This window comes from Bactrocera dorsalis, chromosome 2, assembly GCF_023373825.1.
Source record: "Bactrocera dorsalis isolate Fly_Bdor chromosome 2, ASM2337382v1, whole genome shotgun sequence".
Taxonomy (NCBI): Eukaryota; Metazoa; Arthropoda; class Insecta; order Diptera; family Tephritidae; genus Bactrocera; species Bactrocera dorsalis.
In genome coordinates this window covers 105204275-105216993 of record NC_064304.1, presented here as the reverse complement: position 1 = coordinate 105216993, position 12719 = coordinate 105204275, and the positions used below count along the sequence as shown (strand labels likewise).

At 25.1% G+C, this 12719-nt stretch overlaps 1 protein-coding gene across 46 annotated transcripts in view; it reads right to left on the bottom strand.

The window, feature by feature from the left end:
* Positions 1–12719, bottom strand: part of LOC105227104 (casein kinase I) — a 112504-nt gene that overhangs the window by 16920 nt on the left and 82865 nt on the right. For 9 of the 46 annotated variants that reach the window (XM_049448888.1, XM_049448875.1, XM_049448876.1 and 6 more), the window contains 6 exons: positions 9805–9919; positions 8263–8531; positions 8024–8194; positions 3733–3810; positions 1676–1756; positions 1090–1155 (listed from right to left, as the gene is read on the bottom strand). In XM_049448888.1, coding sequence (XP_049304845.1) covers positions 1090–1155; positions 1676–1756; positions 3733–3810; positions 8024–8194; positions 8263–8531; positions 9805–9919 — 780 coding nt within the window. Of the gene's footprint in view, positions 1–1089; positions 1156–1675; positions 1757–3732; positions 3811–8023; positions 8195–8262; positions 8532–9804; positions 9920–12138; positions 12291–12719 lie in introns of all 46 variants that reach the window. The other 37 variants (XM_049448901.1, XM_049448910.1, XM_049448890.1 and 34 more) reach the window with 12 other exon arrangements.

Genomic DNA, 12719 nt, shown 5'->3' with positions numbered 1-12719 from the left:
GTACTTAAATGAGTTTTTAATTAATTTTATTTAATTATATTTTTTTATTTATACTACATTATTATTTTTTATTTCTTTATTTTACTTTTTTGAATTTATTTTATTTTTTTATTTTTTTACTACAAATTGTATTTTTATTTATTTATTTAATTATTTTATTTTTTTTTTTATTTTTTAAATTCTAATTTTTTTTTTGTTTTTTTGAAAAAATTTTAAAATTTTTACCGACAATGATTTTTTACTACAAATTTTATTTTTAGATTTTTTTCTTCAAAAAAATTTCTTTTCCTCCGTCCGTTTTCGCTAATATTATCCAACTAAATTCGAGATCTCTATATTGTCAATGAATATCAAGCCACTTAATAAAATAGCCCAAAATTTCAAAATCTTTGCAATATATTATTTATTATATTCCTGCTGTTAAAATTAATACCTCCTGTACTTTCCTAAATTTCCTTCGTCAAAATGGCTTTAAGACTTGGTTATGTAGCTCAGAGAAAAGCTATGATTTCTAGCTTTAAAAAGCGCTCAATTATAAGTCAATAAATGATTTGCGAACAAATTTATATTTTCTAACATAATTTTAGGCGCACATAAATATATATTTTTTTTCATTAAAAATATTAGCAACAACCAATTTTCCAACCAACGACCTTTATTAGGTGGAATTAGAGCTTACCCAAGGATGCGTTAGTAAGTTTAGCATGACATTAAATTGCGTTATAATAATTTTTATATTACAAAAAGTAAATAAAAAAGGCACTAGCGGCTTTGTATTGTTATAAAATATCTAAATGCATATATAATATTATTTTGGTATATAAAAAATCGTACGTTTCAACTACTATATTTAAATGCAATTAAGTCTAGGCAAATATACTTCAAAATTTCAATTAATAAGAGCAAGTAGCAGTTACTAAAATTTTCATATTTTAGCGTGTTACAAAGAAAATTTCTCAAACATAATATTATGATAAAAAATTTCTTTCGAAAATATCCCTCACATAAAGCGGAGTGGAAGACGATAGCTTAAGTACACCATTGCTGTACTATGGACTAGCCAAACTACCACACACATACGGTTCTAACCTCGAGTATCAAATATTCCTCATCACCATCATCATCGTCTTCCTCATAATCAAAATATGAAATATCCTAAAGTTTAACAAACATCCGAGTGGATGGTAAAAGTGAGAGCGACGCCGTTGGTTAGTAGAAGTTTTCAAGTGATTTTTATTTTTTGTACGGTTTTTTTGTGTTTCAGTAAAGCGGAGAGAGGAGAGTTTGTATAAAAAGAGCGCAAATCGAAGGTCGCCAGTGTACAGTGCGAAAAAATAATATAAAAAACCATTTTAAGACAAACTTTTTCTTAAAAAAATTTATATATAACTATAAATAAAAAAGTAGTTTGTATAAAAAAATACGCTAAAACAAATTTACCGTAAATAAATGATATAATAGGTATAAGAGTATAAGTTTGAGTATAAGAGAATTGTACGGGTTTAGTAGTATACGATATGAGAGTGAACGCACGATGTATACATAAATTATGATATATTTTCTATATATAACTACTATTTTCTTTTTTCCATTTTTAATTTTAGTTAAGCAAATTTACGTGTTAATCATAAGTGTAGAGATTTGTGTATAAAACTACAAAAACAATTGCGCTTACCTTAGCCGTTACATTATGACGATCTTTATTTGGTGAAATGATGACTTCATGGCCAGTTTGCAGAGATCCGACGGGCGTTGACTAAATACAGTTCGTTAAAATGCGACATACACACACAGATAGAGAGACAATTTCAATTTAGCAGGCAGTAAATGCAATTTTTTCACATTCATTTCATTTATTTTTTGGTTTACGTTGCATTTGTTAGATTGTGGCCAATTTTCAAAGGTACAGGTGCATTTTAGTTGATTGTTGTTGTTGGTGATGTTGGTATTTTTTTTTTGTAGTAAACACAATTACAATACACGCACAACAAACGCAGTTTTTGCATTTTTTTTTGGATTGTTTTTAATTTAATTTTGTTGCATTGGTGTTGTTGGGTTAGTAGTTGGTGATGGTAGTTCGATGAGTTTGCAGCATAACACACGATTTATTTTATTTTATGATTTGTATGGAATAAAAAAATGCAAGAAACAAATATTAGTTAGTTTCAATTTGGAAATTGCAATTTTGAAAAAATACTACAATATACCATACAAACTATATATATATAGATAGCACACAAGTATTCATACATGTATCACAGATGCATAAGCAAATACATATTTATGCACATACAAATAGCATATAAGAACTAGCGATAACTACTAAATACAAATGCAAGGGTTGAAGTATTCGTAGTTATCATAAAAATTATTGGCAAGTGTGGTTCAAGGCCCCAGAATTTACGAATTACTGGTTTCAGAAAATATTGTAGCTTTTGTACGCTTTTTGTTACGAATTAATTAAATTACTATTTAAAAGTATGTACACTTTTTTTTTTAAATACCCGTACTATTTTATTACTGCAATTTCTTAAATAAATACTTTAAAAAAATAATAATATAACCTCAACTGACCAGAAAATGTTGTTGAAAACAGAAAAAAAATTAATAGAAGGTAAAAGAAAAACGAAAATAAAAATGTAGCATGATTTCAATAAATATTCTTCTTTAACTTTTTTTGATAATTTCAATTCAATCTTATTCAAAACATAACTATATAACCTCAATTGGCCAGAAAATTTTGTGGAAATAAATTTTTAACACCAAACTATGTATAAAAAATAACTAAAAATTAAATAAAATAAAAAGGAATTACATGATTTTAAAGAAATATTTTTTTTTTTTAATTTTTTTTGGTAATTTTCACTACATATTAATCAAAAAATAACAATATAACCTCCACTGACCACAAAATTTTGTTCAAACCAATTTTTAACATAAAGTGTAAAAATATTAAAAAGAAATATAAAAAATAAAGAGAGAGATATATTTTTCTAACACTTTTTTTTATAATTTGAAATTATTTGTTATTAAAATTTTTGTTTAAACAACATTAATTATTTTAGAAAATTTGTTTTATTTTACTAGCTAATTGAAGTTTATTATTATTTTTTTATTTATTTATTTTACGTTTTAGAATTCATTTTATTTTACATTAATTTTATTTTTTTACTTTATTTCGTTTATTTTTTTATTTTATTTTATTTTATTTTATATTTATATTTAGTTTATTTTATTATAATTAACATTAATTTCATTTTAATTTATATTTATTTAATTTTTTTATTTTTTATTTTACAACATTTTTTTTTTTAATTTTTATTTATAATATTGCTATATTTTATTTAAATTTTACATATTTTTATAGAAATTTATCGAAAATTCTATTTATTTCAACTATTTATTGAGTTTTATTTCTGGTCAATCAACGATTCTCAAAAGCGTACTATAAAATCAAATGCTTGAATTAATTAAGAAGAAAATTAAAAATAAAAAAGTTCACATGTACATACATACATACATATGTATATTCTAAGAAAGTTCGTAGCATGTTAAAGTGTCTAATTTGCGCCTTCGTGCTTAAAAGATGTTCTTTAGTTTCTTCGTGTATTGGCTTTAACTACTTTTGTGTGATTGGTCTCGATGTTTCAAGAGTCGCTTAGCGATAAACAAAGTATTACCACAAAAACTTGTTTAGAACAAACATAAAGAACATAATAACAAACATAATACCTTGTCTGATTTATTTTTGGCTAAATGTGACGGTGGCGCATTCTTGATAACCTTCATTTGTTCAAGTTGCTCCTTGGTCTTTGGGGGTTTAGTGATTTTGTAGTTGTAAAAAAATTAAAATTACAAAATATTTTGGTGATCATGCAAAAACTTAAAATTAGTTTCAGTTTACTAATGCACAAACGCAAATATTGTGAATATATTAAAAAGTAATATGCAAAGTCATAATCAAAAAGAGTATTATATAAGTAACTTTATAAACATAAGTATGTCTAAGGTCTCTTCGAACTCGCGTTGTGTATTTCATGACTGATTTCAAATTTAGGATTTTCGAAAACTATCCCAAGAAAAAATATAATACGTAAGCGAATCTGTCTAAATAAGTCTTGATAAGCAGTAATATTGCTCAATGATTCAGAGAGCGCATTCAATCTTTAGCGCTGGAAGATCAACTCTGCTAAATTCGCATCGAAGGGCTATAAAATAATACTCAACCAAGGTCTATTGGGCGATGAATTTAATGCATTTCAAAGATTCATATTACAATAATTATTTGAAATATTATCTCAAATATCACATGATTTTTTATTAAGAATTGATAAAAAATAAAATATTTAAATTTCATATAGAGATTTTTTTGCGATATAAAATAGAATTATATGTAAAATCCATATTGTCAATATTTAATGTAAGGAACACACATTCTCTGGACTTAGTGTGGTGTTGTAATTTTTTCAAACTACAAGAGAATTTTTTAATATAATTGATAACCAACTTAAAAAACAGATTGCAAGTATTCCAAAAACTACAAAAAAAAACAAATGTTAAAAAAAAAATTAATAAAAAAATTTTAATTATCAAATATAATTATATGATAAAAAAATATGCAACGAAAAAAAATTATTGCAAATATTTCAAAAAATATATACATATATTTCAGTATTTAAAAAAATACAAAGATTTTTTTTTTGTAATATTTTAATACTTAAAATAAATATTACTAAAATTTAGGCAATTTAACAAAAAAAAATAATAATGGCAAAAGTTTTCAAAATTACAAAACAAAAGATTTCCAAAATTAAAAAAAAAAAAATTGCAAATGTTTTCAAATTAAAAACAAGTGTGCATGTGTTTAAAAAACTACAAAAAAGAAATAAAAAACAAGTATTTTCGACATAAAAATAAAAAAAAAGTTAAATCATTTAAAGAATACGTTTAAAGAATTTTAATTATAATTAATTATATGATAAAAATCTGCAACGACTTACAAATTCAAAATATTATATATTTTTTGAAGATAATATTTTTTAAAAATTAAAAAAGCGTTTGTAATATAAAAAAAAATATTTTATTAAAAAAAAATTAAAGAATCTTAATTATAAGATATAATTATATGATAAAAATTTGCAACGACTCATGTATTCAAAATTCCTTATATTATTTTAAAGAGAATATATTCGTACGGTACTAAAGATAAAAAATAAAAAACAAAATAAAAGTGTTTATTTCAATCAGTCCATTTTAAACGATAAAAAGACCTTATAAAACCATAGAAAAAATTATTACTGTAATTTTTGTATACATACACGCCAGTAGTTGGAATTTTTATTTGTAAAAAATTTAAAACACAACCACTTACTAATAAATATAGCGCACTTTTCATGTTTTCAATTCAAAATAGATGCATTTTTATTTTTTCATTAATGGGAAAAAATAAAAAAACAATGTTCAACTTCAAATAAACGCTTTGAAGTTATTTTTCGTAGCTCTAGGTTTCATGTTTTAGCGTTTACCATTTTAATAAGTCTATGGCAGTATTTAATTTGAGTTATAGTTTTTAGTTTTTTGTACGGTAAGTTAAAAATTTAATAATGTAAAGTGAATAATTCTATACAAATAGATATTTAAATTGTTGTTGGAAAGTAATTATTACATTAAGTCTGCTAAGGAATACATTTTTTATAATTTTATGTTGCAATGACCAGTTCGGAAATGGAAATAGAGGGGGCCACGTACATCAGCAGATGTTTGTTGTTTCACTGAACGAACGAAATATGCTTGCTTTAGGCTTGAGTGCTTTCTTTTTATGTTTTTTTTATTTTTTTTATATTTGCTTGAGTTGCTTATTAAATTACAGTTTTTTGCTTTTCGCGCACGTTTGCTCATTTCGTTTTATTTTTATTTTTTTTTTTTATTTTTTTCACTGATTGGCTGCCGCGACAATCGACAATTGTATGCAACTGTGGTAGTGCCAACAAACAGCGCACATATACATTCATACATTATCATGAATAGGCCAGCAGGAAGGAAATACTATTAGTTGTTGTAGTAGCGGTAGTTTCATTTTCAATTGACACAAATTGTACGGGTTTCGCCTATCGGTTAGAAATTCAATTGGATTGCATCCGCCGTTATATTTCAACTGCTTGATTTCTTCACGACAATTTTGTATGGCAATTGATTGCAGCGTGTTGTTGTTGTTGCAACAGTTTCAGATCGATTGTTTACTTGCTATGCGCTTTATATTTAAAAAGAATTGTTTAGTAAAAACAGCGTTAAAATTTATCGATCAACTTTTTTGTACTTGAACCCTTTTCCGAAAAGTTTTGTAAGAATGTTTTCATTTTTTTTTTTTGATTTGTGATATATTTCAAAGGGATTTGATTGTGAACGAGTTTTGAAAAATAGAAAATGCCATTAGTTCAGTGCAAAGTTAAACGAAATTGTAGTAAATGGTACATTCGTGTGCAAAAAAAAAATAAAGCATTGGTAAAAATCAAACTACCAAAATCATACAAGAAAATTGAAAAAATATTAAACAAATTTGTTTCAAGATTTAAAACAAAAAACTTGCTATAAGTTTTTCACGCATGCGCAAAAGTTTAGTCATGTTGCTCATGTGCATATATAGTTGTTTGTGAGTTTCGTTTTGCTTATGAGACACATCTTATTATTTATACCCCCCGCATGTTCAATCAACATATACATACATATGTGTGACACTGAGCACCGAAATGCCTTTAACTAATACAACTGCATGTATGTATGTAAGTATAGTAGCGTGTCTTTTCTTTCACAAATTGTTTTTGATTTTTTCAAACGCCCGCTGATTTTTCAGGTTCTGCGCTAAGCGAAAGTATACAATGTAAAAAAACGCTTTAATTTCAGTTTAAACTGTGACTAAATCAGATTTCTTTTCCAAAAATGTATACACTATGATTTTTTTGATACGAAAAAGTGATGTTTTAATACAAAATTTTTCGCTATTCAAAAATTTATTTAAAAAAAATTATTAAAAAAAGTTAAAATAAAATATTGAAAAATTTAATAGCACAAATATTTTTTTATAAATTTATTTTTAAAAATTAAAAAAAAATTATAGAGCGAAACTTTTTCAAAGGTAGAGTTATAAAATTTCCAAAAAAAATACATTTAAAAAAAATTCTTACAAAACAAATTATTAAATAAAATTTTATATTACATTATAAATATTTTTTTATTTTATATTATATTATAAATATTTTTTTTTAATTTTTTTTTTTATAAATTTTTTTAAATAATTTTTTATAGTGGTAGATTTATAAAATTTATAAAAAAAAATTATTAAAACAAATATTGTTACAAAACAAATTATTAAATAAAATTGTATATTACACATTTTTTTTAAATATTTTTTTTTTATAAATTTTTTTAATAAATTTTTTTTTTATATTGTTTCAAAAAAAATATTAAACAAAATTGTATATTACAAATTTTATTTAAATTTTTTTTTATAAAATTTTTTAAATATTTTTTTTGTAAATTAAATTAAAATTAAACAGTTATACATATTTTTTTAACTTTTGTTTCAATAACTTTTTTTTAATATTTTCTTAAAATAAATATTTTTATACAATTTTCTTGAATTTGACGTTTAAATAAAAAATAAAATGGAAAAAACTATTTTGTTATTTATGTTAAACGGAGTTAAAGTTATCCATCAAATACGTAAAGTGAGCATTCACACAAGTGATTTGATTGCATGAAGATTGAAGACTGCATATCTTTGTTGCTCATACGACATGGTGTACTCGATGAATACACTACATTTGATGCATAACTTTAACTGCCAATAACTTTTGATCAAGCGCTTACTCACGTTGCATCCTTATTTTTTGCGCAAAAACTGAAACTTAAGCAGGCGTTCGCAAACAAAATAATTAACTTGCGACAAAACGGACACCCTAATATATGTATAGCTATGTTATGCATAGATAAAATGTAAATTGTATAAGAATAAAATTGTATATACCATTGTCTTCCCTGTCCAGTCGAATTCTCCATCATCCACATAGCCTTTACGATCGAATAAGTCTTGAAACAGTCTTCGCAGAAACTCATAATCGGGCGTTTCAAAAAAATCTAATCGCCGCACATAACGTAAATATGTAGCAAATTCTTCGGGGTGTCCATCGCAAAGCACCTGTAATTTTTTTTTCAAACACAAAAAATTAATAAAAAGTTTCATTTGATAAAATTGATTTAGTTCACCTCAATGGGTGTTGCACGTTTTGTATCACCAATTTTTTGATATCGTTCTTTAAGTGTATCAGCCTTAAGGCCTTGCCACGGCAGTGAACCTCTTAAGAAATACATGAACATGTGTCCTAATGCTTCTAAATCATCGCGCCTTGATTGCTCTCTGCCCATATGTGTATTTATTGACATATAACGTGCGGTGCCGGTGAGAGATTTATGCTCCCGATATGGTATATGCCTATTTGTATCTAAATCAATGTATTCTTTGGCCAAACCGAAATCTGTGGAAAAACAAATTTTATAAAAATTACTTTTTTTCTTAATAAACTGAAAATATTTTAGTGAATACATATGCATGTATACGAACCCTAAAGTATAAATTAAATCAACTCTCAGTGTAAATTTGCAATTGAAGAGAAAGTACATTTTCATAACAGCAACTGCTCTGAACATCTCGCATATATGTATGTATGTATGTACATATGTGTATGTGCCTTTTAATATTATTTTAAATTTTTCTATATGTTATGTATGTATTTATATATACATATATTTGCTAAAATCACAATCATGTAGCAACTAAAATAGTCAGCAAGCTAAAACTTGCAAATTTAATTTAAAAATTCCTCCTAGCTACCTATACGCAGTTACTCTTATACACAACAAAGTTTAATTTTAAACATTGCATGCCTTTAGGCGCCCAACGCAAACTGCCGACTACCTTAGAGTTTTACCAACCTAATAAACTGTATATCAATTTACAACATACATATGTACATGTACTTGTAAATCAAGAAGTAACTTCTAAACCAAAGGCATCATAAAGTAGTTGCCTACATTTAGGCGTATTCATAATTTTTGCTTCGCCTATGGCCATATATGCACAAATTATGTATTTTCTTGCGAATTCGCAGAAATATGTTGTCAAATTCAAAAAAAGTTAGTTTGTGAACCCAAAGTATGCAACATTTGTGTTGAGGAAAAATGTCTTTAAGATTTTTTAGACAAATTGTACATAATTTTAGCATTTTTAAATGAAATTTATGCTAAATAATAATTTTGTCCATAAGATATATTGACAAAACACGGTATGTATCAATAAATCCATCAGCAAGCGCGCTTAAAAGTATGCAACATGCTATTTGAGATTCAACTCCATATTATAAATTCTAGGGAGCTGGATAAATACACAAACATACAAAAAATTAAACGTTAACATCTTTGTCTAACCCTAAAAGCATGCAAATATTTTTACTTTTTTTTATTATATAATAAAAATTTATTAGAGCCCAAAAGAGAATGAAAAAATTTTCAATAAAATAATAGTTAAATTTGATAAAAGTTCTACAAGATTCAGATAAATCTAAGTATTTTGGTATAAAAATAGAGACCTTAATATAAACATCTCAAAATTTTCCTAACCCCAAAAGTATGCAATGTGAAACAATTGGAGTTTACAGCATTACTTACAATACTTATGTTAGTAAGCCTCAAACTATGCTACAGGGTTTTCTCTTAGGCTTACGAATATAAGCAAATACATTTCATACTCACCAATTATGTGTATAATTTTTTCCCGTCTCGTTGATGTTCTGCCTATGAGAAAATTCTCCGGTTTCACATCCCTATATATTAAGTGCCGACTATGAACATATTCGATCCGGTGGAGCTGAACAGTTACATTTACGTTGTAGTTGAGTTGATTGTTGCAATTATGGAAGAGAATAGCGTATTAGTGGCATATTTAAGAAATTTTCGGGTAATTTTTTAACAAAAGACATGCTTACTTCCAAATAAATAACTAAAATGAAGTAAATGTACGCTATGTATGCTATAAATCGTTTCGTTTTGCAATAAAATTAAAATGCATAAATTTATATGAGAGCGTAAGAATAAATAAAGAAATATTTAAGTGAATTAAAATTTAAATTAGAGTATGCGTTGATAAATAAATTTATAATAAAATGTTAAAAAAATATGCTAATTTCTTTTTTAGTGTCTCAACCAGCGCCTATGCAATGCTAATGTAGAAAATAATATGAATGGTATGATAAAAAAAATGAGAAACAAACAAAATTTTTTGAAAGAAGAAATATAAAAACAGAACTATGAAAAAAAATGTATACAACAAAAATTATATAAAAAAGTAAAAAAAAAAAAAAAATTTAAAAGTACAAAAAAATATGAACAAAACAATCTTGAAACAAAAATTAATAAAAAAAAATTTTTTTAAATATTTAAAAGAAATTTGTACAGAAAAAATATATAAAAAAAAGTTGTACATAATAATTTATAAAACAAAAATATTAAAAAACAAATAATAAAAATTTTATAAATATTTAAAAAAAAATCTATAAAAAAATTAACAAAAATTTTATAAATATTAAAAAAATGTATAAAAAAAATTTTGTAAATTATTTATTATAATTTTTTTTTTTAAATAATTTTGTTTAAACAATTTTTTAATAAATTTTGTTTTAGACATCTCTTTTATAAAAATTTGAAAATATTTTTTATATAATTTTTTAAATATATTATAAATTTATAAATATTTCTATATAACTGGTTTAAAAAAAAAATTATACATTTTCATTTATCAGCTTCAAACAATTTTTTTTTAAATATTTCACAAAATTTTTTTAATAATTTTTTTTTTAATTAGATTTTTTATAAACTTTTTTAAAAATATTTTTAATAAATTTTTTAAACAAAAATCATATTTGCTTTATAATTTCTTAATGCGAGTCGGTCAACGGCTTTGCAAAAATAAAATATGTTAACGTGCTTAAAAAATTAAAACTAAATTTTCATAACGGTAAATAATTGTGTTTACAACATTTGTGCACGGTAAAAAGGAACTAGAGGTATTTTGGGACACAATAGTAAAGAAAACTAAACATTTAGAAAAAAATGAAACACGCAACTTAACAGCCAAGTTTTTTTTAACTCAAAATCAATTATATAAGTTTCAAATATATTTTTCATAAACTAATTAGCTAATTAAGCATGCAAAAATATGCTAATTTCTAGAGGCATAAAATTACGCTACTTCAATCAAGTGCATTTAACTAGCGCTTTTCCATTAATATTATAAAAATAAAATATACTTTTGAAAATAGTTACTTTGAAAAAACAAAAAAAATAAATAAATAAATATAATGATGCTATTAATTCGTTTTGCAAAAAAGGACAAAATATCAAAATAATGCTAGGTCGACCTTTAAGTCAGCTAGTGCAGACCACAACCGCTCTGTTAGCAGAGTGTTAAACCGCCACTCCTTAGCAAAGCTACAAACCGTTTACACGATCCCATGCACACGAACACGCACCTACCGACACATACAAACGCACAAAGAAAAAGGGGCAAAGGGGCACTACACCTAAAAGTGTGCTTTTAATTTGCAGTTGTACGCATGACAATTTATTTAAATTTGATTTGCTATTATTTTGTTTTTAGTAATTATGGCATAAATACATAAATAAGTGATGAACTTAGGTAGTAAAATAAGCAGAGCGTATAACTATTAGCAAAGACATATGAAAAAGGGTGAATTTTGTGTGGTTGGTAGCAGAGTATTGGTGCTAGTTACGGTGGTAGTGGGTAATTAAGACGTTCGATTTACATTATAAAAGGAAATATTCGGAATATTTAGTAATAATAGTGTTATATTAGCGCAGAAAAACCATTAAAAACCATTTGTAAACTAGTTATTTAAAACTATTTCGAATGTAATGCGATTTTGTGAGACTCTAGTTTGCCTATTTTTTAGTTTTAGCGTTCTAAATGGGTTTTGGTTATGCTGATTTTAGCTTTTTTTGTACTGTTCATTGGTATTTAGTTGTTTTTTTTTTCTTTTTTTGTTTATTAAATTGTTGTTGTGTACTTACTAATTGTATAGCTATCAGTAGTACTGTCTTCAAAGTGAATCGTCTGCCGCATATATCAAATAAATCTTCAAGTGATGGACCGAGCAATTCCATAACAAGTGCATTGTACTTGCCGCACGGCCCGAAGTAATATACTTCGGGTACACCCTCTGCTATAATTATAACAATTCAAGAATAGCACACTTTAAACTTTTTTATTGTACAAAAAAAAAATACAACAAATTGAAGAAAAATATATATTTTGTTTAAGAATTGGCAACACAAAAATTTTATGTTTTGTTGATGTGGGATTGATGTTATATTAATAAAAATAATAATTCAAAAAAGGAAGTGAGAATTCTGGCTTCGAAAAATTATACGCACTAAAAAAATAAATTGAAAAATATTATTTTCGAGAATCAACGATTTTTTTGGCAAAATTTTGAAGATTTATTTAATAATTTCTGGTGTTGGCTGCTAATCGTTCGAACGATTTGCGACTTTTTAAGTTCAATATACATAAGTACGCAGGAAGTGGCAGCACTTGCTATGACGGCTTCACAGCGCGTTTATTTGGTGAAAAATACAATTTTTTGTAAAAT